A 27,921-nucleotide genomic window follows, 5' to 3' on the forward strand; every position below is an offset into this window, starting at 1 on the left:
GCCCATGCTTTCCCTTCTAGACCATTCTCTTGATATTTGCATCCCAGAATTTCATGCCCAGCTAACCCTGAGACTACTTCTGGAACTTGTGCAGGCCTCTTCCCCAGCTCTACCCCCTGAAGGGCAGGGCAGGCCATCAGTATACCTTTAAGCCTTAGAGTAAGCAAAGGGCAGGTGTTTGTCAGAGGAATGGATGAGACTTGACATGCAAGCTGGGGTATCAACCTACACGAGTCCAAGACAGAAGATGGGATGGGCCAGGGGCTGGGGGCTGGCTCTTCCCATGCTGCCGTGTCCTGGGGTGATGCTGCAAGGAGTCAGAGAGTTTTAAACTAGATCCTGGCCTTCCAGATTGTTCTGAAGGAGTATTTGTCAAGTTAGAGGGACAGAACTTCACTTAAAAGTATTTTAGCTTGATTCATAGCTTTTAAATCTTTAAATATCTGGTATGGGGGCCTCCACAATACTCTTCTTCCAGGCGTGTAAATGTTAGGGACAGGCCTGGAGGGGACGGAATGGGCTGAGAGGGAATTTAAGAGATTGACAGGCCAGCACCAGGAAGCCGGTTGGATGCTGCAGATCTCCCAGGTTTCTGACCCAAGGAGATCTGACTTTTCTGAGAAACAAATTCCACACACAGAGGCAAGGAGAGTGGGTCCATCACTTAATAATAGATCTAGCAGGAGAGAACAGGGTCAAGCAGCAGAGGAACACCAGAGTGCGTCTCGGAGACGGAGGTGGCATCTGAGTAATGAGCTAGTGGGTAGCTGGGGGTTAGAGCAGGGGGAATGAGAGACAGAGTTGCCCAGTGTGATACATATTGTTGTGGATTCCAGATAGAAGATGTGGAACTCAGCCTGCCAAACATTCACTACATTGAAATTGACATGTCCAAAATGGGACTGATCAACAAGAAAGAGGTAAGAGAACCTGAAAAATGTTTCCATTTAAAAAGCACGTTTCTCCCCTCCCCCACTCCCTTAACCTCTCTTTCTAAACTTGGGGTCCCTGCCACAACTCTTTTAACAGCTGTTGCTTTTGGACTATTTACAGCTGCCACTGATTAGAGGGCTCTTAGACGCTGGCCTTTCAGTATCTGAGGCTGGAGTACCCTAGAAATGGATGAATGCTTATAGAGGAGGGTTGGAAGTTGCAGAGTAAAAGACAAAGAAAGAACAGAGTGTGCCCAAACAGCTCTGAGACCTGCTTCTCCGAGAAGTGCCACAGAGGGTCACAGCATCGTCATTCTTCCGTCATGAGGCAATGCAGAGGGAAAAACATTCTATTTTCATTTTTTTCCATCATCCCTAACTTTTGGTTGATTTAAGTAGCATACAGTATACACTGCATGGTATTTGTGTTTCTAATTGCAATTACAGAAGGCAAGATGAGGAAGTTAATTTTTTGAAAGGAAACCTTGCCTTGGAAAAAGTGCTTACCCTGACTTGTCTTTAGCCATGGCAGAAAGTTAAACCACATCAGCGTGTCTGACTTGACAGCCTGAAGTCCCAACAGGCAGCTTGTGGTCAGTCCTGTGGTCAGTCCTGGGAGATTAGAACTGTCCCTCCCCACTTGGACCACTCTCAGAATGGCAGGATTTCTCTATTGGACCCATCTTTCCACAGGCTTCTAGAATGGTTAAAAACACAAAAAACAAAAAAAAACCACACCGTTTTCCTGGCTGCTTTTAGTGTGTAGGGAGAGTGAGGTGGGGAAGGGCCATCTGTTACTATGGCTCTGCTGCCGTAGGTAGAATCATTCCCTTTTGGGGACAAAGGCCAAGGAAGGTGTCCCGAAGGTCCTACATTCTGAGCCTGCTGACCCAGGAGCCTTATTTGCCACGCCCCTCTGGCCAGGTGCCCTGTCTCTGTTCTGCGCAGTGTTGATGGCTCCATCAGGCTCTGCACCACTACAGCTGTAGACGGGGCCTGGGGAGCAGTGCTGGGTGACTAAGGCCATGCTTGGGTGCCTGGGATACCTGATAGAGGCCCTGACTTGCAGAGGAGGGCAGCCTTGGTCCCACTCGCTGTCCTTCAGCTGAAAGGAGGGCAGGACTATGTACTTCAGAGGAAGGAAGGACGTTGGTTCCCAGAATGCCACTAACTTGAATGTAAAGCCTTTTTTAAAGGATTGCTTTCTCAAGGACAGGGGAGGGACTGGGCCATGTTCAACAAACGTGAAACAAATGGACCCCAAACAGAGAATGGGTCAGGCTCCCAGACCCCTGACAGAGAGAGAGTGTCTCCCAGGGCCCCCCCGACACCTCAGGCCTGCACTGGCCTAGCTCAAAGATGTGGACTGAGGCCACAGTGTCTTCTGCTCTAAGAAATCACACTCAAAGCTTCCTCCTAGAACTCAGCTGGAGACCTGGAGGCAGAAAGGGGCCAGGGCTCCACATAAAGACACACAAGTGGCTAAACAAACTGTCCCCATGTCTGTGTCCGCACTTTGGGGATAGTTGGAGGCACTCACACCCAGGCCCTCACCCAGCAGGTGTGTACAAAGTAAAGTCAACATGTGAGAAGCAGCGAGTCAGGTCACACTGAAAGCAGCAGAGAAGTGACCAATGACGTGATGGGAGGACAGAAGAACTCTAAATGCACAGCCGTCTGGAGCCACTTAGCACAGGGCTAAGAGGGCACAGCAGTGTTACGGCACTGGCCGATGATGGACGCTCGAAGCAAGTCATCAAGCAAAGGCCAAATCATGCTCACAACTCCTATTTAAAAAGCAGGGATGTGTAATGCATTTGAGAAACATTTATATCTCAATGATGTAAATTTTTCAAAAAACTCCTTAATGTTCTGAAAAATCACCTCATTGCTCAACTATTGCCAGGAAAATAGGCATTGCTTTGCTTGGAGTAACTACTGGAGAGCCTACATATTTTCCTGTTTAACAAGTTGTTTTTGTTGTCAATTTAATAGTGATTCGTAGTAAAAAGGAGAGGTCTGTTCTAGTGCCTCTGAAGTTACCACGTGGCTTTTCTATAGGTCTTCCTACCATTAGACAATCCATACGGCAGAATTACTGGTAAACTCAAGAGGAAGCCGACTTCGAAGCTGTGACATCGTGGCCACAAGTGGGAGTCCATGATTAGTTGAGGCTTTCAGTGAGCCAGTTGTAATGCTGGAAATCATGGTATGTAGCCATGCAGATTTTCAATCTAGTATGTTGATTCATGGTGCTAATGTGTTTTCCTCCTGTATGAAAGAATTCTTCATCTAGCCCAGCAAAGTGTTTTATGATTAGTAATTATACCATGCTTTATGGATACAGTTTTCTTCACAAATGCTGAGCAGTATTAGAATAATCATAAATCAATATTTCATTTTAGTTGTCTTGTGCCTTCCTAATCTCAGAGAAGCTTTAGAATCCATTTATTAAGAAGATAATCATCAATCAATGGTGATGTGTTAATTTGTACACAAGTTTAAGAAGCAAGCATTGCTTTCATCCTACTAATGCTAAAACTTGCTCCTTAGTAATGCAGAAAATGTAATGATAAAATCATAGTTTGAAAAATATTACCATTGTGATTTCAATTAGATTGAATATTTGAGTTCTTAAGAATGCTCTAGCATAAATGTCATTAGGAGTTTATTTCTACTCTTAAAGAACTTTTATAATCTTCATGTATTGCTTTTATGGCTTTTACAACCCTTAGAGAATAGTATACAGCAAGGCACTGAAAAAAAAGTAAATTGTTGTCATTTTTATCACTTTGGCACAAAGAGCCACATTTATGAATTGCTAGTACCTGGATGGATGACTGTATATATATGTATATATGTAGCAATACAACAATCAGCAATGATGGTTTTGGATGGTGGGACAATAAATGATTTTTTTTTTGCCATGTGGTTTTCTGAATCTTTCAAATATGAGCATTTATTACTTTGTAATCAAGAACTAAATATAATTGATGATTTAAAGATATATGTAGTTTTGAGTGGTGATTATCTTTACATCAATGAACTAACACTACTGTTGTGTATATACCATAAATCTCCATAAACTAAAATTTTAGAAGCCCATGATGAAAACTTGTCTACATGAACATTCAGATGACCTTCCTCCATTAAAAAACTCCATTAATAAAATTTTTGTCTCCATTTTTATAAATACTTACATATAAGTACTTAATATTATTTGATAATTCTGCATTCACCTTTGTAATACGACTCCTTCAGGGGGCAGGGTGCCATGTTTGATTGTGCAAACTCATGTGAGTCCTGGCTCCATCTCTTACTAGCTCTGTGATGAGATTTCTCATCTTAAAACGGAGGTGAAAATAGAACCTACCTCACAGGTATCTTTGAGGATTAAATGAATTAATGTTTGAAAAGACCTATGGTAGCATTTGTGCCTGGTACATAGACATTTCTGTATGTGTTTGTCAAAGGAAATATCCTGCCGTCTTTTCATATGTTATTAGACATAAGTGGAAAGTCATCATCGAACTTTGTGGGTGAGATGAGAGATGGGAGGCCTGAGAGAGGTGAACCCTAGAAGGTGCTGCAGGCCTCCACAAGCTGCTGCCTGCTTGCACAGAACACGAGATAAGAAGGATGCAGAAGCATGCCTGATAAGGAGAGTGTGCTATGCTGAATACGCCCGTTACACAATGTGCCTCTACATCGTGTTACTCGCATGGCCAGTGGCTAGAACATTTTATTCCTCTCCTGATCCGATAATTCTGTGCAAAGAGGAATTTAGAACCTAACATGGTTTTTTCCTTTAAAAAAGCAAATAAGAAAAACAAAAAACTTAATTAGACCTTTTTTACTTGATATTCTTTTTGGTCATATAAACTTTAGAAACACTGTATTTGCTTCAGAGAAGAGCAGAATTCTTAGAAACTGTGGCCTATTTTATACATACATGCATTTTGCTTCTCCTGAGCTCTTAAAACATTTATCATAATTAGATGCAAATGAGCTATTGGATGTTATACCCCAGATATGGGGCAGGAAAGCCTGTGGTCTGTGAAAATTTCAAGGACCGGGTTCCTGTTTTGTGAAGGATGTCGTGTGGTCAGACCACTCAAGATGGCTGTCCTCTTGCTCTCTGCTCATCCTCTGCTTGACCAGTCCCTTCCTCACTCACGCGACTATCCAGTCCTCTTAATCAAGGGGCTTAATCAGTAAGTGCCTACGTGCTTGCCCCCTGCCCCAGCTGCTGGTTTCCCCTGGTAGCTGATGAGTTAACCTGATGTCAATCCCGCCTATAAATGGCAGTCTCCTCCCACAAGTAGTGAAGACCGCTGCCACGTCCTGCGTGCTGGGCACGCTGGGGGCGTTGCTCCAGGACCCTTTGTTTTAGACACGTAAGGGCCCCTGTCCAGTAAACCGCTGCCTCCAGGTTCTAACATCTCGAATCTGGGCAACTACAAGGCTTGCAGGCCCGTAGGGTGTAGCCCAACAACTGGTGAGGCCAAGGAACCTCCCAGGAGCGCGGAGATGCTGGGACAGAAGGACAGGAAAGGATAGTTGTAGGCGTGATCAGAGGAGGCCACCCACTGGTATGAGGGGCCCTGTGGCGGCTGACCCCCATGAGAGGTGTCTTTCTCTTCCCTTACATTAATGGCATTTGCTTAACCTCAGAGTCTCTTTCCGATTTAAATTAGCAGCCCCCTGCTCATGGTTCACCACCCACACGGGGATGGCTGGTGAACACAGACAAAACGCAAGGACCTGGTTATCTATCAAATACGTGGGTGTTACCTGATGGGGTAAGGCGAGCGTATCCCTCACGCACCACCCCTGAGCAATAGGCCTGTGACACAGGCTTTCGGGATATTAACTCAGGGACAGGCCTGTGAACTGGATGTGGCCAGTCACCTGGAAGGGTTTGGTTGGGGCCTGTGGCAAAGGAAAAGAGGGCCCTCGGGCTTCTGGTCCCAGCTGTGGGCGGGGGCAGAGCGAGTACACAGTGTGATGGAGATGCAGCTGTGTGCGGCCTACAGAGCCTTACAACGGGTGGGAGACAGTGTAAGAGGCCTGCCCAAGTTGCGCGACACAAAAAAAGCCACTGCTGAGGTCCAGAACAGCTATGTGTGACATACGGGACCCCCATGAAAATCTGTAGTGAACAAGGAACCCACACTGCCGGCCGTAAAGTTCAGGAATGGGCTGATAAAGATGGCAAACACTGGCCTTTCTACCTGCCTTACAACCCACTGCTGCTGAGCTAGCGGGAAGGACAAGCGGGCACTTCAGCAGTGAAGGCTCTCAACACGTGGACACATCCCAGGAGCGATCGTCCCAGTGCCTGCGCCCTGTTCGCCCAGACGCAGCTAGTCCACGGCATCTGAGGCCAACTGTCGGCCACGGAAGGACTGCTGCCAACTATTGGCCGGGACAATAGCTCCCTTTTGCCCCTGCCCAGGACCTACCCCCAGGGGACACATCATAAAATGGCCCTGCGGTTTGGGTTTGCTGCCTTGTGGGGAACAGGGTTAGAAAGGGATTACAAACGTCACCTGTCTTCTACCCTGAGCACCTGAGACTACAAAGGTGATGTACTGGGGCCTCCCACTGGTAGAGCCACCGTTACGTTAACCTCCTGGTCTGCGTTTACACCACCTCGCCGGCGTTCAGCACCGGCTGCGGGGACGGAGCGTGGACGGGCGGTTTAGCTCTACAGGTCAGGACAGAACCCACGGGCAGGCGGGGTCATCTCAGAGTGCTGCTGCTGCTGCTGCTGCCTGCATTCTGATTAACGGTCATGCTCTTTCCTGCGGGCGCCTGTTGGACATCTTGCATTTCATCCCTAGTCTAAGCGGCCGGTAGGAATCTGTGCCGACAACGGCGGCCTCACTTGGAAGCAAGTCGACTGCTGGGTCTGCAGTGAGGCGCCGACGTCCCAGTAGATGTCGTTCTCGGGACGCCCAGGTAAAGCTGCCTGACAAGCGCCTGGCTTCCTCCGGGTGCTCTTAGCTGTGGGCGTCTGTGTTAGTTGTGGTGCTTGGCTGTGGTGCCCCTCAACACAGCGGACCCCAGGGGGATCGCAGAAGGGGGCGGACCAAGACCGTAAGGGCCGTGCAGGGTGCAGAGGGGTCGAGTGTGTGGTCAGGCCACTCCAGGGGGCTGTTCTCTCGCCCTCTGCTCAGCGCCTGCTCCACCAGCCCCTGCCTCACTCACGTGAGGGTCAGTAAGTGCCTGTGTGCCGCCCCTGCCCCAGCTGCCGGGCTCCCTGGGGATGATGGGCCAACCTGACGTCAGTTCCCCCATAAATGGTAGCCTCCTCCTCCCCCAAGTATCAGAGGTTGCTGTGTCCTACCTGTGTCTGCTGGGAATGCTGGGGTGTCACTCCAGAGCCCTCAGGGGCTTTTTTTGGCTTGTTTCTGTTTCCACTTCAGGACCGTCTGTGTCGGATTCAGTAAGCCACTGACCTCCCTGTCACCGTTGCCTCCAGGCTCTTTCCTCAGTCTCCAGGCTGGGTAACTACAAGGCTTGCAGGCCTGCAGGGTGCAGCCCAACAGGTAACTTCTTGTGTTTAATATGGCAAACTACAGCCTGAAGACCAGGCTTCCCGTCTCACCCACTCCTTTCAGAGGGGCAGGCCGGCCTGAACTCTAAACACCTGCGGGGTAACCCGTGTCAGATCGCTTTGTGACTTCCTCATTGAAGGCCACGTGGACTGTCTCCCAATTTTGGGGGGAAGCAGAGCTGCTCTCGCGACACTTCTCCCTCTTGTCTCCCCATTTTTACCCCAGCCCCTCAAGTAACTTTCACAGGGGAATGAAGCAGCTGATTCTGGCTCATTCGCTGCCTGGGAGGCAGTCTGCATGCTTCTCGGAGGAGCAGCTGTCATACGGGGCTTGTGATCTTAGCAGCCAAGAATCTGGCTAAGACTTATTCCAAATCCTCTAAATTTCCTCTCGTAACTTTCCGGAGAGACAGGTTCAGAAAATGTCCCATCCTTTTCCTTTTACCATGGCATTCTTCGTTTCTAGTAACCTGCTTTTTCTCCCCTTCTGCACAACCCCCTCCGTGTAACAGAAATAACTCCTGAGACAGAGTTTTACTTATTTGTCGTTGACACAGAATTTACCTTTTTCAATCACCTGCAAGATTTAACTACAGATATCTGAATTTCTCTCCAAACTCTTAACCCTCAATCCAGAAAGAAGATTCCTTTTCCTTCGGACATGGGGCTGTCTGGAGTTTGCCTTTTGCAGTCTTCTTTGTAAAACGTGGCTCCTGCTTCCTCGCTGCATGTGTGAGAAAACCAAAGCTCATTTCTCAAGACGATAAGATTTCTAGTTTTCTAATCACACTGGATTCTTCCAAATGTTGGCAACTTCATCTTATTTTTCATAGTCTTTGTTCTTAATTTCTCTCAATGCTCAGGTGCCTCTCATTCTCCCATTTGCCCAGACTCTCAGAAATTCTTAAAGTTCTTTAAAGCCTATGGAGAGCGAACCTACTGTAAATATAAAGGCTATGGACCTTCTTTCCAGGAAACTGTTCATTCACGTCTCTACAGATGCTCAACGTCTGCTAAGAAAGTAGCGTAACTCTCTATCCTTAATGAATTCCACTAGAAATTTACTGCCCAAGGAATATTTTCAACTAAACATGGAAGGCGTAGGGATTACCTTTTATATGAGAAAGGGAAATAAGTGTATTTAGAGTAAGAGAAGGATCCTACATATATTGGTTCCCTGAGGCTGCTGTCACAAAGTAACGCAAACTCGGTGGCGTGTAACAATAGAAACGTCCTCCCTCACTGTTCTGGAGGCCAAGAACGAAGGTGTGCTCCCTGTAGAGGTGCTAGGAGATGCTGTTCTTGCTCTTCCAGCTTTGGGTACCTTCAGGGACTCCTTGGCTTGTGGCCGCATCACTCCAAGCTCTGCTTCCGTGATCAAACGGCCTCTTCCTTCTCCCCCTTATAAGGACACTTGTCTTGGATTTAGAGGCCACACAGATGACCCAAGGTGATCTCATCATCTCAAGACTCTTAACTTAAGGACATCTACAAAGACCTTTTCCCCCACGTTTTTAAGATCACACTTACAGGTTCTGGCGGTTAGGATGTGGACACAGGATCTGAGGGCCACCACCCGGGACTGAGCTTCTCGAGGACAGCTCTTCTGTACATATTGGACTTCTAGCTACACACAGACTACTATTTCAGATCTGGGATGTCACATCTCGCTTTCTGGTTTGGCCACATGAATGGTAAAGAGCATGGACTTTGGGTCTAGATAGTGTGAAGTTTTAGATTGAGCTCCACCAAGTTTTGGCTGTGTGTCCTAGGGCAAGTTACCCTAAACTTTAATTCTAATTTTGAAGTGGGAATAATATCTACTTCAGAGTAACTGAGGATTGACTGAGATAATGCATGCGTGGGTTAGAATGCTTTTTGTTGCAAGCAACTGAATACCTTAGTGCCTTAAACTGAAAAGTTATCTTTAAGAAGTTTAGAGATCGGCTCTCCTGGGACTGACTTGGCAACTCAGGCTCCCGTCTCCTTTGCTCTGCTGTCTTCAGTGTGTGGCGATGTTTCCCCCATGAACCCAAAGTGGGTGAGTAAGCTCCTGTCAAATATGCTGTGGGGCATTACCCACCCAGGTCTCTCCTGGAACCAAACCACTCAGATGCCAGAAGTGTTGGCCACGAATGCCTTACAGTTGGGTCTCTCTGCAGGAATTGCCCTTGACTGAGGAGGCTGTCTCACCCAAGGTTACACCCACTCCCCGGGAGCAGCTCAGATCTAGGGCTAGTCAGTGTGGGAGATGGAGTCCTGACCCTCTCACCTCAGCTGGGACAATCCATCTGGGACATTCCAGCTCCACAGCTCCTGACTGGCTGAGGCCTCCGCTGCAACTGCATCACAGTTCAAATTCTCCCTCTGCCCTCTCCTGCTCCCTCACTGCTCACAGGCATTGTTCCCGAGCACTCCTCACAAACCTCCTGCATGAAAATCTCAGGGTCTCATATGTTTTTCACGGGCACATCTGTGATACCAGGAGTAGTTACAGGAAGGGGACTTTGAAATGGGATTTTAGGAGCTGGACCACCCATTGGCCTGCTAGCAATGAACCCCTGCAGTGTTGTAGTCATACAACTGTTAAAACTTTTACCAGAGTTGAATCGGGATAAGATACTAGAGGAAGGGACTATACTGGCAGGGACAATTTCTCAGATGCTTGAGAGGTTTGGGGAAAATGACTCTAAGGACTATGGAATTGGGGTGGGTGTGGCTGGGGACCACTAGTGCATCAAGGCAATGAAAAGCTGAGGATGATTAACAACCAGCATCAGTAAGGCAGCGTGTGAAAGCAAGAGGGACTCCTCGGCAGCAAATGGAGACTCTCCAGCCAGGCGGCAAACCAAAGTTAGGGGTGGGCCCAGGACTTAACTAAGAAAAGCAGAGCTCTGAGAAAGATCGAATTTTCAACCTGGACAGGCCTGTCACCCCAAGGCTAGGATCCTGACTGAGGCACCTGAAATCTTGAATCCTCAGATTTCCCTGGATTCTCTGGGCCTGCAGAGGTGGCCTGTTCCTTCCTGTTAAAAGCTAGCACTGGCCCCCTTGCTTGAGGACAACACAGAGGCTTCTGCCTAGCTAGGAAACACATGCCCCCTTGGGATCTATCCCCACCTCCCCTCCTGGCTACCAGACCTATAAATAGGATCAAGTCACATTGTAAACCAGCCGGAGACATGCTGGGCCTGCTAACGGAGGAAAGGGACTATGGGCCAAAAGAGTGGCAAAGACTCAGTCAGTATATACAGGAGCTGGGAGATACACAGGAGACTTGATTCTGAGGGTGCTGATGGGGTAAAACCCATCAGACTTTCAAGTCAAGGAGGAAAAGTGGTGGTTTCCATTCACATGGGGTTGATCATTGTACACATTTATGGCTTTGCCCTAGGACCATGTTAACTCTCTTGCCATTTGCATGATAGTCCAGACTTGGACCATCATCTGGACATTCCACAGAACTTCACATTGGTCCATTGTATCTATCATATGTTAGCTGGACTGGAAGAACAAGAAGTGATGCTTGTTCTCTGGAGAATGGAAGAGAAATCCATCACGGGCCCACCATATCGGTGAAGTTTTTAGGAGCCCAGTGGTCTAGGTCAGAATCTGTCCCACTACCTGTTTTTGTAAATGAAAATTTTATTGGAACGGCCCTGTGCAGAAAATAGGCGGTGATTCCCTAGTCTGGGGCATTCCAGGACATCCCCTCCTGAACAGGGGACACGTCACTGCATTTCAGACTTTCTACCACTAAGAAGAAAACCCAGTGCCTAGTAGTCTCCTCATGTTTTAGGGGCATCATATTCCACTGGAATATTTGAACATTCCTCCAGCCCATTTACTGGATGAAAAGGTTTCCAGCTTTGTGTGGGGCCCAGAGCGGCAAAAGTTGCTGCAGCAGGTCTGGGCTGGGTACAACCATTCCTGAATCAGCAGACCCTGTGCTATTAGAGGTGCCTTTCACTGGGGAAGACACTGCGTGTGGCTTACGGGAAGCTCTAGTAAGGAAATCACAAGGTAGACTCCTAGGGTTCTGGAGAAAGGCCATGCTATCTATAGTGGAGAATTAGTCACTCCAGTGTGTTCCTAGATCTTGGTAAAGACAAACGTCTGACTTTGGGACAACAAGGGACTTGATGCGTGGAGCTGCTCATTATGAGCTGGTTTCTATCAAACGCGTCAAGTATTAGGCTCTGGCAGGCCCGGCAGCAATCCATTGTCAGATGGAAATGATAGATCCAGGATTAGGCACGACTAAGGCTGGAGGGCACAAGAAAGGCGCATGGCCCCAACCTCCATGTTATCCATCACTAGTTCTTCACCTCTCACGGCCATAAGAAGAGGGTCGTTCCTAATGACAGTGGTGAAGGGCAATCCTCCTAGTGAGTAAAGCTTTAGGGAATGCGTAAAAGGGTCATCTACTTTGTGTGGGGGGAGAAAAGTGGCTTTCGGTACGAAAATATATAAACTCATGAGCAGTGGCAAATAGCTTGATTGGTTAGTCAGGATTCTGGAGAGAGAAAGATTGGAAGGCTGCTGAGTAGAAAGTAGAATGGATCTGTGTGTATTAATCATGTTTTTAATTTTCTGTATCTTCTGTTTTGACGTCTTGGGGGCTCTTACAGACCTGGGGGGAGACTGCCCCTCTCATAGTGTAAGCTGGTATTAAAGATGGAAAACAACTTACCTGGGAGCATGAGTCTCACACGCAAGGCCAGCACCTCCTTTTTGAACTCGCATACACCAAGCCAGTGTTTCCCCTGCCCTAAGCCAACCCAAGGCCAGGAACCAAACAGCAGAGACAGCCCCTGTGCCCCCAAACCTGCCAGAATTATTCAAGCCAGCCAACCCTAACCTACTTCCTCTGCTTTGCCTTTCCAGTGGGCACCCCAACAAAACCTAGGCTTCCCCCCAGCTTCTGCGTCTGCCTCCTGGCCAGATCTTGATGCTCCCCTTGTGGCCCCGCATGGCATGGCATGGCACGCCCCCCTTTTCTCAGGAACTGCAGGTAATTCATCTTTCAATGGCATTGACATCTCCATGTTGTCACTCAGTCATCTTTGTAAATTAAAACCTGGGTGCAGGTCTCTGTGGGAGTGGTCATTAAATGAGAGTATTTTTGTGTTGTATGATACCCACCACAGGGCATCAGCCATGGAAGAGGCACCGACCAGTCAGGCGGACAAGACGGCTTGGCCGGTTGATGTTAGCTGGCCTCGCCTCTGTCATTGGTAATCCCAGTGAGCTCCTGATAGAGTGGTCATGGTGGCAGGGATGGAGGCTCTGCCTGGGCCCAAAAGCATGGGATCCTGCTTTCATTACGTACCACAACTTGCTGACAAATATCCTACTTTCTAGCGGTTGAGACCAATATCACGTGAGACTCGATACAGCACAAATCCTTGAGAGACTCACCAGCAACTTGGCCGCAAATTGAATACATGGATCCCTTTCACTCTGAAAGGAGCAGTGACTCATCTAAACAAGAACTGATGTGCATTACAGGTGTGAGTGTGCCTTTCCTGTCCACGGGGGTCCAGCCGGCATTACAGCTCAAGGGTTTGCACAATGCCATACAATATTACCCACACCAAGGGACCAAACGTCTACTTCAAAGGAGACGTGGCAGTTTGCAAATGGTCTTATCACACACTGTACCACCCAGAAGCCGCTGTCCTGATAGAGTGATGGAATGGTCTAAAGGCACAACTGAGGCTCCAGCTTGGAGATGATACCACGTGCTGATGGGGTACCACCCTCCAGGATGCAGTGCATTCCCTAAACACTTGATTCTTATACCCCCCAAAGTAGAACACATGGGGCTGTCAATCAAAGGGTGAGACAGAAGTGACCCCACTTAACCAGCATTCCCAGTGAGCCCTTGGGAAGTCTGTGCTTTCCCACCCCCTCAACTCTGGGCTCTGATCGTGTAGAGGTCCTATTCGTAGAGGGGAGGTACTTCCACCAAGGGTTTAAAATCAGAGTAATTTGAAGCAAAAGCCATGGGGTTGTAAAATAAGCAAACTTGACAATTCTCAAGAAAAGCAGCTGTTTCCAGCCCATGACACAGCCAAGAGAGAATCATAATCAGACTGAATCCATAGGATATTCATGAAATGGAAATGACATCGTAAAAACGTGACAATGCTATGAGTTTTAATTGAATGGTGGAGAGAAACAGTGACACATATAAATCAAATAATTGGATTCTTAGAAAATGAAAGACACTAAGCGCTGAAATAAACTTCTAGTTGGACTTGTTTATTTTACATGGGAGGCAGTTGAAGCAGGAGGGTTTAAGAGATTTGTACAAAGTCTTGCAGATAATGTCAGTAGTGGATCCAGGACCAGAACGCAGGTCTCCTGACCCCTAGTCCAGTGTCCTTTCCCCTTCCCTTGTGAGTTCATAGCTCCAGTATTCTTTATAACTGTGTGTGGGTTCGGCCAATGGTAACTTCCTCCGCATTCTACGTGTACACCATGCAGAAGACTGATGCAAAACCTACATTCTGGTGGCTGGGAGAAGTCATCTTAGCATTAAAAATTCATTATGAAATCAGCCCAAATAGACAATTAAACAGACCGATGTCAACCTAATTGGCTCAGATTAACGAATGCAGATCTACTGAGATTTTTTTTAATTTTATTTTTTTAAAAACTTCTTACTGTTTGTTACGGACCCACACATGTCTTCATTAAAACCACAAAGGGATCAGCGGTCTCCCTTTCGTTAGTCTTACAAAACCATCTTGAATGTCACTGAATGTTCATTTTGGATTAGGAACAGGATGTATTTAGAATGCACCAAATGCCTCAAACTAACTTCTCTGGGTCTTTGGGGACCAATAAAAGCCCATATGCATTTTGTTCAGCACATTTCCCTTAACTCAGCATGACAATTTTTCATGGAGTTTAAATAATGCAAGTTTTTTTCTTTTATGTGCCCTTGTGAAGATAAAGCATCTAGAGCCACTCAGTATCCAAGGACCTAAGAAAGTAATGATTTTATCTTTCAGCCATATTAGGACACTTCAAATGAGCAGTATTTGGGTTCAGCATATGTTTGCTGATTCTGGGACTGGGCTGGGCTTGAAATGGAGTGAGATCAGAGTAATAAAACCATATTTCATGCACTTACTATGTAATACCAATGACTGTAAAATGTACTCTCATTCAATCCTCTATCAGTTTTATGGGATTGGTATCATGGAAAGATGGCTAACTACCCCCATGGTATCCACTCTCCTGTCCTTGTTTAGCTGAATTCTTGGCTGCCTGAAAGAAAGACTGGAGTTCCCAACCTCCCTTGCAGCTAGGGATGGCCAAATGACTAAGTTCTTTTTAAAGAGATGTAAGTGGAAATGCTGTGTGCAACTTCTCATAAGAGGTCCCCTTCTTTCCTCCTCCTCCTTCTTGGCTAGAATACAATTGCGATAAAACTGAAGCTTAAGCCACCATCTTGGACCACATAGGAAGCTATGTTTTAAGGATGGCGCAGAGAAATGCTAGGAGAAGTCTGGGACCCAATGATTATGGAGGGGCTGTACTGGCTCTGATCTCCTTACCTCCAGACGTCATACACAGAGTAGAGAAACTCTGTCTTGTCTAAGTCACCGTTCCTTGGGTTGTCAGCTGAAACTAATCCTGACTGATACGCTTGATCTGTCCGTCCTGAGATGTGCTGTAGTGTCAAATACACAGTGGATTTTGAAGACATGAAAAAAAAGATTGTTAAGCATATTATTAATGATTTTGATATTGACTACATGTGGAAAAGGAAATATTTTGGTTATACTGGATTGCATATATTCTGTTTCTTTTCACTTTTTAAAAAGTGACTACTAGAAAAATTTAAATGACATATGTGGCTCGTGTTATATTTTTATTGGACGGGGCCAGGCTAGTGCTGCTTTGCACCGTCTCTGTATCTGCACTAGAGAAGTGATGAGGCGCCGGAAGCTCAGAGGAACCATTCAACTTACCCAGGTTCCCGTGTCAAGTGCGTGGTGGGGCTGGATTCAAACTCAGAATCGTCTGGAGACGCCCCAGCGCTTCCACCCACAGCACTGTGTTTCCCAACTGGTATCACTGGGTTCTGGTACAGGAGAGAGGATAGTGTCCCCAACGTTGATTCTTAAAGGCAGGAACTGCTGGTTACTTGAAGAGTTTTTACTGAGTTTTCCTCAAAATACATTGATAATTTGATCAGTTTTAGTCTTATTTTCAAATTGGATGTTTCCCCAGGATAGGAAGGTAGAGTTTAATCCACCGAAAAAGGAAGTGAAACACAGTTTACTGAATGATTCTGCTATCTTTGATTCAAAACGAAGACATTTAACTCAAACTTTGGCATAAAGGCAGCCCCCAGATGACAGAGCTGGGAAAGAGCTGGTGGCAGGTCTTTCCTTGGTTGCTTCCCTGACTTTTCTGGAAGCTTAAGGCCTCTAGGCTGTGTGACCCAAGGTGCCCCGTGGGTTGTTGCCCAGGTGATGGCGCGTGCTGCCACGTGGCAGATGTTTCCTTACCTCCTTGTGTGTGGATCTGGTTGCCGGGGCTGCGGCTGTTCCACAGGGAATCAGTACCCTCAGTTTTCTTTACACCTGTGCTCCCTGACAGCTTTCCCACCTCTGCTATGATAAAGGTGGTAGGTCTGCCCATGCACGTATTCTGTGGAAGAGGGACATATTTTCCATTTGGAGAGTACCTGGCCTCCCCAGCTTTTGTGATTTCTCCCAAAAGACTGCTGCAGACAGGGACATGCATCCTAACCGTTGCAGACACAACCTGGCTCCCTACTGTGGGCAGCGGAGGACTTCTCTTGCTTTGCTCACAGGGGCTTCCGTTATTCTGCCCCAGGGTCAGGCTGGACACAGTTCTTCTCCTGAGATTCACAAAGACAAGGCAGCCACAGTCACCAAATGAGCCTGGATGTGATCATTTCAATCTCTTTCTCTATATAGAACTGCCACTAGTGGCCAGAAATGGTATGCAAGATACTTAATTGCCCACAGAGCTGCAGCACGAAGCTAACAAGCTGCTCATTAATGCACCCATTGCTCTCTCTCCCCTTCCTGTAGCTTCTGTTCCTAGTTTAGAAGCAGAATTAACAAATTTTTTTTTTCTAAGAGGCATATCAGTCCAGTAGCAGCCAGCTCTTTGAACATTTAACTTCATCTTCCAAATCATTAAAGAAAATACTTAATGGCTCCAAGCCCAGACCTGACCCCTGCACATCCCATTTGTGATGGCCAGCAGGGACAGACGGACCACCATGAGTAAGTGCTTTCTGCATTCGGCCTCCCAACATGGGAGTGCCTGGGCAGCTCTGGGCCATTAGACTTTTCCAAATTAAATTCCTTCAGAGATGGATTTCACTAATGCAGTGGAAGGACAGTGTGTGCCCCGGACAGTATATGCTAAGCTCAGAAGGACAAAATTCACGCTTACATGGGATAGTTATTGAGGACAAAATGAAGAGACTCTACCAGTCGGCTTCTTTTCCTTCATAATCCTCATGTCTACTAGGTATCCGCTCAAATGATGCTCAAATCTGTTGCACGTTCTAATGCAATATGCCAGCGTGTTTTGTTTTGTTTTGTTTTCCAACTAAATCTACTTGCAGTCTCTAGTTCTTGAATTCACGTACTCTGAGGAAGCTCTCTGTGTGTTCTTTGCTTTAGATCAGGGGTCTAAATTGCATGTCCCATCAGGGTCCAGATGGTTAATGCAAATAAATGCAGCTGCTGGTTGTAAGTATTAGGGAATTACAGAGATTGTAATAAATTGGAGCTTTCAGCCTCACCTAGATGATCACAAATGTAGTTGTCAAAACATACACATACTGTACTGGCCAGAGGAGAACATGTCAACTTAGATTCTACAGAAAAGCGACCTTGTGACCTTGCCTTTAAATCAATTCATTAAGTGTCCTTTGTAGAGTCTGAATCCGAGGTTCAAACACGGGGCGGGGAGGTGGAGTGGCCATTACTTGGTTAAATCCCTCATGACTCAGATATCCTGTCTGCCCCTCTGGTTGAGGACACTCAGATTCAACATGAAACAGTTCACACACACGATATACTGGCATCAAGGCTCGCGCATTCCCACTGGTGCTTATGAGGTGCTTCCCCAGGTAGCACGTGTATTCGCTGCTGGTTGAGACCCAGATCCTGTGACCAGAAATCCAGTGTGACCTGAAAAGGAATCAGACTTCTCTGGTTTTACAGCTGTCTGGAGACAAAGGCTGCCTACCTGCTGAATTTCAAGTACTTCCAGCCTCTCTCTGGTCTGTTTTAATCACACCACTTTGCCCCTAGATTTGGGGAGGGGAAAAGGGGTAGGAATGAAAGCACCTTCAGTTTTTACCGAGGCACTCAAGCCTGTCTGTCCCCGGCCTTGATTCTGGGTAGGAAAAAGCCAGACTGTCTTTATTAATTTTGCCTGAAATCTCTCAACAGAGTCTGAGGAATGATTTGATTCTTTTCGGTTTGCTTTTCAATTAAGATATTTTCTTTTCCTTTTTTTTTTTTTTGATGAGCATTTAGAGAGTAGTCCAGGTCTAAAGCTGGGAGTTTGGACTAGTTTAGTTAGGATTGGGGTAGTGAACAAGGCTTCAAATAGTTGTGAAAACTGATCGTGATAAAAATATCTGGAGACTGAAGGGAGTGTGAGCCCAAGTTCAAATCTAGAGAAAAATACAACTACATACACACTTGCAGTGTCATTTGCTCCGAGTGCTCAACGGCCAGCTGATGGAGGTAACAGGAAGTTATTCCCCAATACTTCTTCTCCCTTGTGTACGGAATAATGAAACTTTTGATTTCAGTTGGGCCCATAGACTCTAAGAAAAAGATGAAATATTTTAAGCCTCCCTTGGAGCTTAGGTGTGGGAATGTGACTGAATTTTGAACAGCAAAATACAAGAGGAAGTAATACTGCTTCCTCCTACAGTTCCTTGGAAGTGTCCTTAAAGGAAGGAGGTATGTTTCTTGTCCCTCTTCTTCTCCCCACTAGTTGGAATTTAAGTGGTGATGGTGAGAGCTGAAGCAGCCATCTTGGGCTGTGAAGTGATTCTAGGAATGAAGAGCAATGCATGATGGAGCAAAAATATAGGAGGCATTTGTGTCCCTAGCATCATGGAGGGCCTTACCATCCCTCTTCCCTCCGTCTGGACATTTACATAAAGAGAAGCAAGTTTCTGCTTTGTTTACATTACCTGGAGGGGTAGGGGTGAGGGAGGCAATTTTTTTATCGTTCTCAGCCAAGTCTTTTCCAAACTAACACCGAAGGTGTCGGGTAGATGTGCAGAAGCAGGACTCAGGTGTTCCTCGTGCTGTCCTTTGGAAGTAGACATGGTTCAAACATCATCACTATTTCACGTGCGGGCAACTCCCTCTAGGAATTAAGTTCTTCTTCCTTCCTCCTTCTAGTGGCTCTCTGGCCCCTTCCTTCCCTTGCAGGCCTCCAGCAGGTGCAGTCCTCTCCTTTTACCGCTATCACACCTCAGGGTACTCACCTGTATCTGCCTTTTAATTGTAGACCGTGAGAAATGTTTGTAGACTGTGAGAACCTGGGGATGCAAAGTGTCTCTTTTGTAAACGCTCCTCCCACGTGTTGTGCAAAACAAAGCACTACTTAAGTTTCCGACACACCATGAACTCCATCATTGAATTAATTTGGAATGTATTTTTGAACCCCACTCACTATACCATTTCCTATGTTTTTTTCACTCATCTTTAGACTTTCTGTTCTTTAGACTTTAGACTTTAAATATCTCCACAGGGGACTGAATCATAACACTCTCTAAAATAAGGACTCTTAACTTGAAAAGGGGCAAGAGGGAACTTTGGGGAGTCCATCAATTCTGCAAAGTTTTATGTGGAAAGATGAGCTTTTGCCTGGAGGAGAGGTCCAAAGATTCCATCAGAATTTCAAAGAAAAATAATACGATATTCCTTCCCCCACTGGCCTACAGCAAAAAGAATCTTTGGCTAAAATGACACCGAAAACTGGTTGTTGGATGGGAGTAAGGCATAAGGCCTACTTGGATGATTCAGTTTATAAAGAAGGTAAATCTACATAGAGATCTATATGTTTTCTATATCTAAAGTTTTTTTTTTAAAGACTTAACTTTCTCTCCATGGTTTCAAGGAGTGACCTTAATCCTTAATCCCAACTGAAGAGGCAACCAAACTGAAAAGATCAAAACTACACTGCGAATAAACTGAAGCAATGCTTTATTGTGACCACAAAGCACCAATTCAACAAGGCGTCAACACACAGAGATTGAACACATGTCTCTTTGAACAGAGATGTAGCAAGCCCACTTTTTCAAGTTCTTAAAAACAAGTCCTCAAATCAGAAATCAAACAAAGCATCGGAGCAATTAAAAAAATATTACACCATCAGGAAGGAATATATATAAAAATATTCTGTACTTGTAACAAGGCTCTCCGATCTTAACTCTTGGCAAATTTCTTCAGAAACAAACGATTATAAATATAAACCATAATGTGGGAAAACAAATGCTTTCTTCAGAAACAAAGAACCAATTTAAAAGCAGATCTATGCAGAAAATACCACCCGCCCCCGTGAAAGCCAGCTGAACACGGATGGACAGCCCCAGCACACAGCAGTTTCTCCTTCCAGAGCTCCAGTTCTGCTCCTGAGGGGGCCAGGACGCACGCCCATTTCAAACATCGCAGCATATCCCAGTGAAACCTTAATAAGGTCAAGTGGAGGACCCTCTGTAAAAAAGGGTGTCGGCAATTCCATCCAAGTAACACAAGCTCTAAGCAGCAGAGAAATTCAAGGGAGGCACGGTCCCTTTCTCTTTTCTCCCCCTCCCCACATTTTCTGGTTTTTTATTTTCCCCCAATCTGTAACCGAAAGATGCTCATTCTATTCATTCTTTTTTTTTTTTTTTTTCAGGAATTTGGGAAAGTAACCTATGAAGAAAATTCCCTTTGTGGGGAGGGGTGTCTGATCTTGTCGAAGATCGTTTTGTTTGACAAATGCCACAAGGTAGACCATCCCGTCCACAGGTTCTTGCTCTCCTGGCTGAGTTCGGGTCAGCCGATGGATTGCCTGGTCTATCCAATAGGATAACGTTTCATTTGATTGAAATTCTTTACATATACACGTGTATGTATTCTGTTAACAAAGTTTCATCACATGAAACTAAATTACGTCATTATGTATTTTTTGAGGTCCAAGACCCCAAGCTGACGATACTATGAAGAGCTGTTCTTTAAATGCTTTGTCTGCAGAGGCTTCACATGATACTCGTAGATTTTCAGAGCAGGCCCCAATTTTAACTGAAGTCCTGTCAACACATCGTTTCTCGTCATCAATAGCAGGGATTTTCCATCAATTTCCTATAAAAGGAAGCAGAGAATAAAGCCAACAAAGTCCAAGAGCTCAAGGGTAATGGAAAAAAAAAAAAAAAAGGGAAGATCAAAGGAAAAAGTCACATTGATTGTCCCCACACTAAAAACATTACTTTTTTTTTTCTACTAGTGCCAAAATGGAAAAAAATGGAATCTTCCATTTTTATTTTCCGTCTTCTACTTTTATTTTTGGGTTAAATACAATCCATTGCTGATCTTGCTTTCAAGATCACATCAGAAATGTCACATCCTAAAAACTGACCGCAAGCTTACGTACCATTAAGATGTTGCTTCTTAAACGAATAATGACATTTATAAAATACAGTTTATGTAGAACTTTTGTCTATTTAATCCCCAAAATAAGTCTATACATAAAGACAGGTGGAGCTTATCATCTTAATTTTACAGGCAAACCGAGGATCAAGGCAAGAAGTTAGCCGGCCCAAGGAGTTCAGAGAGGGGGCACCCAGAATTTGAGCTCCCATCTGCCTGCAGCCAAAGCTGATGTTCTTTCCATAACTCCCTTCTGTTTCTCTTGACACTTGTAAGTAAATATGTGTTGTCTAGATGGTCCAGTGGGGACCGAGTCTTGGGTTTTCTGGAACCTTTTCAATCAGTGATGGGCATTGGAAAAATGACTCACTCTCTGCGAATGTCTTTCCTGCCCTTTGAAAGGAGACCCATCCCGCCTCAACATGAAAATCACCCTCTCGTGTTACCACTTCCTCTCAATGGCTCCTCAAGACTCCAAATAAGGGAACAGGGGCGGGGCTTCACCCACCGCAGATTCCCTCCCCTATTCTCCTCAGAGTCCCCTCCCCACTCCTTTCAAGTACCCAGCCAGCTACCTGTCACTCCAGGTAACCTGGAGACGACAAAGCTTTGGGTGAGAGAAAAATGGGCTTCTCCTGAAAGAGATGAGCACTCTGAATGTAGAAAGTAGTTTGAAACCTTGGAAAGGAGCGCAGAGAAGAATGCCGAATGCCTCCTTATTTTTGTTAGCTTATTATGGGGAGAAGCTGAGCTGGTTCTTAGGAGAGCTGGGTTCAGGAGATGGACCGTGCTCAGGAGGCCTCGCCATCCCGTTCACGATTTCCCCCAAATATGTCGGTACCCGCCTCCCCCACTGATGGACAGACGGGGAGACACTGTGTGCAAGTCCAGCTACAAAAAGCTCTGACCCCCTCCTCCACCACCCCCGAGACCCGCTCATACATTCTGCCAGGTTGGGAGGAAAAGGTGCTCTGAAGGTCTGAGTGTGTGGGGGAAGCAGCACTGGGCGAGGGGCTGAGGAAATACCCAGTTTGTGACCTTAGGCAAGTCCCTTCCTCCTTCTCCTGGGTGGACAACAAGGGATACTGGGTTCTGCCAGGATTTCATGAGCCACCCCTCTGGCAGGTGCTCCCTGAGCTGTGACTTACACGTCACCTGTCATGGCAGGTGGTCGACAGACCACGGCCCTTTTTACTTGTCAACCACCTACCACGAACAAAGGTAGACAGACAAGGAATTACTTCTAACTGGTCTACAGTGTTTTTAAGTGTTGGAAACCTTTACTTTGTCGACTACTAGAAAACAAAACATCTCATGTTAACTTGTGAAAGACAACTATTCAAAACCACGGCGCATAAGAGAGCAGTTGGTTGACTAGACAAGAGCAGGTCATTACTTAAGGACATAAGCATTGACCGTCTAGTCCTAAAGTATTTTTTTTTCCATTCAGGCAGCTAGTGAGCCCAAAGATTGCCCATCAGTAAAACCTGCAAGTGTGGGAGTTGGCCGAGGAGCTCTGACCCCTGGGAACCAGAGCACCGTTCCGAAGGCACTGTGAGGTCACAGGAGTCTGAGTCACAGGTGCCCTGGGACCTCACGCTCTCTCTCACGCACTGAGACGAGCAGTAGTAACTCACGCGGGATGCTTCCCACACCAGCGCCGCCCCTCCTGCCCTCCATCTCTCCTCTGCTCCTGTGGCTCACACTTAACTCAGTACAGATTTGAAACAGGCACAAGGAAGAGATGACACTGCTTGGTTTCTATACAAGAACACTTCCTTGGCTGACTGAAAGTGAATTTTTAATCTTTGCTGGTAAAGTCCTTTTACAACTCAGCATTTCTGTCAAAAGCCAAGTGCGTCTGTGAAAAATGCTGAAATTTGGATTTTATTGAAGACTAAATGGAAACTCATGTTTCGTGCTCCGATTTGATTTTCCTTTGTTTGGTAGCCACACAGCAGTTCACCTCAGACTAGAGCTGGTGAAAGCAAGCTCCAGCTGGAAATCCGCACTGAAAAAAATGTGAAATGAATATAATTCAGATGGACAACAAAGCTTTCCTCTTAAGCCAGGACGACAGCAGCTCAGATGAAGGGGAGTGGAATACGGCCTGATGGAAACGGGAGCTTCCGGGTCAGGACACCTGCAGTCCGAACCCTGCCTCCACGACTTACTGTCTGGCCCTGGGTGAGGGGCTTGACTTCCCTGAGCCTCAGTTTCCACGCCTGTAAAATGGAAATAAAGCCCTGAAGGATTTTGGAGGTTAGAAGTACCTGACATCTAAGTGGTTCTCAGTGACCACTGAATGGAAACGTATAGGCTTTGAGAGAAATGAGATGTGTTCCAATTTCAAATCTATCTCCTGCTTCATTTCTGGAAGGGTGCTCCCTGCCTGAATGCTACCTTCTGCCAGGGGGGAGGCAGGCATACTCCTGTTCAAGTTCAAAAACTTTACTGAGATTTTAAAAAGGTCAAAGATGACATAAAAATGTGTCTCATAAAAATCGCAAACACAGAAAAGCTCCTTGATTAAGAAAGCGAATCATTTGTTACATAACTTCTATAAAAGATTGCAATGCAGATGAAATCCACATTTTGCCAGTCAGCATGGTACACTAGAATGAGCCTGAGACTGGAAATTGCAAGGCAGAGGTCCTGGTGCAGACTCCATCAGTAACTTTCCACAAGGAACCACACTCCTCTGACCCTAGTCTGTTTATAGTTGGAGTGTGACCAGATCCAGTTAAACAAAAATTCCATGATTTTGCATTAACAATCCAAAGTCTGAAACAAAAATAAAATTCACATCTTGACATTCTGTTTACATTTCTCTGCTAATTGTTAGTTTCAGTGCAACTTTTTACATTGCTTCTGTCTTCTGTCTTCATGTGAGAATACCCAAGTGCCAGCTAAGCAATAATGCTCAGAATGCGTGCTTACTTAAGTTCCAGCAACTACTCAGGCGTGGAAGTAAGGTTTAGAGATGACAGGTGTAAATTTCCAATGAGGGCAAGACACTAGATGTAAAAATAAAGGAGCAGGATCCACAGGTGTGATAGCTCAGTAGGTAAGCGTGTGTTTTAGAGTAAGACACCATTTCATTGGTTACCAGGTGGGGCACGGGGCAAGTTAACCTCTCTGCCCCACTGCCTTATCTGTGTGATGGGGGAAGGGGAGCTACTGTATTTCGCCACTGAAAAGATTATTGAGATAACACACGTGAAGTAGAATTCCTGACTTCTACGGAGCACTCAATAAATGCTATTTTTTAAAGTATATTAAAAAAATCTTAACCCATTTACTTTTCCCTCTTTTTCTCTGACAACATACACGCAGGTGGCTCTTCAGTTACGCCTCGTTGTGATCTGGTCCGTTGGAAATGTATGGGGAGGAGGAAGAGGAGGTGGGAAGAGAAGCAGCAAAGAGGAAGGCGCGTGCCGGCAAGAAGGAGGCGATGGATGATGATAGCAAGGTGGGCGGGGAACAAGTCAGAGAGGCATCAGTGGGAGGTAGGCGGGCAGGGCCCGCACATCTCAGAAGGCCCTGTTTGTGGCGGTAGTCTCCACTCTCCCAAATAAGGTGCAGGGGGAAAAAGGGCTCACATTAGAATCAGAAGACTTAGGCTGGAAGCCAAACTCTACTGCTTCTGAGTTCCTTGTGTAGCACGTGGCCCAGGGTCCTCTCCCTCTGTGCAGTGAGAGGTGGGACTGAGCTGACCCCGGTCCATTCGGGTCCAGCACACTCTCAGATTCCAGTTCTGTCTTTGATAAGCACCAGTCTCACCAGCCTCGCGTCAGAGTCTCCCCGTGAAAGAACATGGCAGCAGCTCCTTACCAGTGGCGTGGGGGAAACTGATGAAATAGGCGTGCTTTTTCCACATTAGTCTCCCCACTCACATTTTCTAGAACTTTCTTTATAACAACTCGCTTGCCATTCACTATCTGGCTACAAGTGGTGACCAGTCTGAAGTTTCCCATTCCACTGCTTACGAAGGGTACAAATGTCCCAGAGGAAGGGGAATTAGGCCCGGAGCCCAGGGACACAAAAGTGGAAAATCCTGTGTCCAGAATGGGGGTCACATCAAAGAAGGAGGAGCGGGATCTCCTGGCCCTGCCCGCACGGCCAGGGGAGAGCCAGTCTCCAGAGAAGGGGTCCGCATCTTCAGAGACGTTTTGGAAGCCGCAATGTGGCCTCTCAAACCGCAGTGCCTCCGTCCAGCCGTCCTTGTCCCTGCCGTCTCCTCCGTTTCCCCGTCTGGACTTGTCGTAGTTGTTGCGTTTCTCGGCATCAGACAGGACCGCGTAGGCCTCGGCTACCTGTCTGAACTTCTCCTCAGCTGCCTCCTGGTTCTCTGGGTTCTTGTCTGGGTGCACTTGCAGAGCTAACTGGTAGTAGGCCTTCTTAATGTCAGAGGAAGAAGTGTTCTGAGGCACCCCCAGTACTTCGTAGTAATTCACCATGTTTCGTTAAAGGGCCCCTCCTCACCAAGGCACAGAGTTTATTTTCTGAAGAACTTCCATGTAACTTCGGAAAGGAAGATGGTGAACTACCCAAGTCTCCACCAAGATCTTTTGAATCTTTCATCACATGGTCCTTCCTTGGGGGGAGGAATTCCTCTGTGGGGATGGCATCCTCTGCGCCGCCTACGGTGCCCCGGCCCCTCCCTGCCCTCTGCACAGTGCAGGGACTGTGAGCTCAGCCTTGTCAGCCAGTGACCATCAGCTGACACTGTGTGTGTCTTGCACTCCTATTGGCAGGAAGTTCGGGGTGGATAATATACATGTTGGGGGACTTCACATAATTTAAAAAACCAACACTGAGCAGCTTATTAACAGAATCTATTTGTGTGGCTCAAAAAGAAGTCTTTACCTCATTTGTTGAACATGGGTCTTGCATTTTAAATCAGACACAAAATCAACGCGGGCTCATTATGAGGGCTAGTGCCTTCGGCGACTTAATGGGTGCCTCCCCGGGTTAGTTAACTGCTGCTGGCGCAAAGTGGGTGATAAAGGGGCTCTATTACCCAAAAACTCTTGTGCACATTTCTGATGAAGGACAAAATGAAGCTCACGTCATCAAATGAGGAAACTAGGTTGCAGAGATTTCTGCCTCGATAAGAAAACAGGTTTAAGGAACAGAGTTAGAAGTGAGGCTTCTCATGTGTGGTCAGACGAGCCCTCTTCACTTCAGCTGATCTTTTAAAGTTGGCCTTTTTGAAATTTATCTCTGGACTTAAGGACAGAACTAAGTAGCAGCGTGACTCTAGCCAAAGCTTTAAAGAATGGCTTCAAAGCTCAAGGGGCTGCAGGTTGCTCTTTTTCCAGGGCGCAAAACGACGCATTTCCCAGACTGCCTTGCAGTTTGCTGGGGCCGCGTGACCACATTCCGGCCAATGACCTGTGAAGGGATGACATGCCTCTCTTTCAGGCCTGGCCCCTAACACCATCCACGTGTGTTCCTCCGTGATCTTCATCCGCACACCAACCGGATGTCAGTGCCCGGGTATCTTGAAAGCTTCTGGTTGAAGATGACAGAGCCTCCACCAGCTTGGGTCCTGGAAGCAGAACACCCCTGCCAGCCACCCAGGGCTATTCCTACGCATAAGAAATAAACTTCCACTGTAGCTTATTATATATGTCTTCATCTACTTGTAACAGAAAGTAGGTGGTTTATTCTAATCCATCAACCACTTCTGTGACTTCAGCGTCACATTTAGAACCTACTCCTGTAACGCCATCAGCAGGTCCAGAAGGGCCCACCTCTGCAGCGCCTGAAGGCCGACATCCTAGTCTGCCTCTCATTCCTCCCTCCCACTATACCCACTTTTTCACCTCAAGTCCTCTTTCCCCAGGGTAATGAGTCCCCGGCAGACTCCTCTTTTGTACCAAGTCTGCACCCCCGTTGGCCCTGGGAACCATCCTTTCATATACCCTCTGGAATCACCCTCTTAGGCTATTAGCCCTCCACTGTGCCTGCGCCACAAACACGCCACCCAGGAGCCACCTAGCAATCCAGCTTCTGACTCCTGTATCTGGTGCAGTGGGGAATAGCGATCAAGGAACCCTGGAGAAGAACACTGCACCTGTGTTCTGGGCCAGTAGAACACCTCAACAGTCCTTTTACTTGCCCTTGGTCAGCTCCCTCTCCCGTTCCCCTTGGTGGCCATTTTTACCCTTCACTGGTCTCCTATGGTTCCTTATTAAACCTCTGCCCATCCTTTCTAGTCCAAGCAGAGAGCTTGCCTCTCATTTAGCAAAGGACACAGATACCGTCAGGAACTCCCTTAACATCCCCCAGGACAGGGGTGATCCCAGCCGTATCTGTGCACATCCTCACCTCTGCTCTCAGCGCACAGAGCACAGGAAGGACAGAGGAAGATACCCCTTCCTTGCTCAGAATTCATCCTTTCATATTCTTTTTTAAAAAAAAAATTAAAAAGTTGAATCTTCATGTATATTACCTAGCATTATGTTTTACTGCAGAAATATATATATATATATACATGAAATAGGCCATTTTAACTATTTAAGTGTACAATTCAGTGGCATTAATTATACTCACAGTGTTGTGCAATTACTGCCACTATTTTTTAAACTCTTCCATCACCAAACAGAAACCCCATTAAGCAATAACTCGCCCCTCCTCGCTAGCCCTGGATAACCTCTAACCTGCTTTGTGTCTCTATGAATTTGCCTGTTCTAGATAACTCATACAAATGGAATCATACAATACTTGGCTTATTTCATTGAGCATGATGTTT

The 27,921-nt window shown here is 46.4% G+C and overlaps 3 protein-coding genes and 1 long non-coding RNA gene across 5 annotated transcripts in view; 2 read left to right on the forward strand and 2 right to left on the reverse strand.

Moving 5' to 3' along the window:
- LOC105095038 (uricase) overlaps positions 1-3,216 on the forward strand; it is a 29,005-nt gene extending 25,789 nt beyond the window's left edge. The window contains exons 7-8 of the mRNA XM_010987153.3: positions 837-920; positions 2,994-3,216. Of these exons, the coding sequence (XP_010985455.3) occupies positions 837-920; positions 2,994-3,068 (159 nt within the window). The 3' untranslated portion in view covers positions 3,069-3,216. The remainder of the gene's footprint in view (positions 1-836; positions 921-2,993) is intronic.
- Positions 3,217-19,719: 16,503 nt separating this feature from the next.
- Positions 19,720-27,921, reverse strand: part of SAMD13 (sterile alpha motif domain containing 13) — a 40,556-nt gene continuing 32,354 nt past the window's right edge. For both annotated transcript variants that reach the window (XM_010987152.3, XM_031465480.2), the window contains exon 4: positions 19,720-20,876. In XM_010987152.3, coding sequence (XP_010985454.1) covers positions 20,733-20,876 — 144 coding nt within the window. In that variant the 3' untranslated portion in view covers positions 19,720-20,732. The remainder of the gene's footprint in view (positions 20,877-27,921) is intronic.
- Positions 24,134-26,774, forward strand: LOC116156937 (uncharacterized). Its single transcript, XR_010383722.1, has 3 exons — positions 24,134-24,228; positions 24,498-24,633; positions 26,589-26,774. It is a non-coding gene; the product is annotated as an uncharacterized LOC116156937 (long non-coding RNA).
- LOC116156936 (dnaJ homolog subfamily B member 6-like) lies at positions 24,617-25,737 on the reverse strand. The gene has a single exon (XM_064493331.1). It carries the CDS (start codon positions 25,619-25,621, stop codon positions 24,992-24,994), a length of 630 nt encoding a protein of 209 aa, XP_064349401.1. The 5' UTR covers positions 25,622-25,737; the 3' UTR covers positions 24,617-24,991.

The sequence above is a fragment of the Camelus dromedarius genome, chromosome 14, assembly GCF_036321535.1.
Source record: "Camelus dromedarius isolate mCamDro1 chromosome 14, mCamDro1.pat, whole genome shotgun sequence".
Taxonomy (NCBI): domain Eukaryota; kingdom Metazoa; phylum Chordata; class Mammalia; order Artiodactyla; family Camelidae; genus Camelus; species Camelus dromedarius.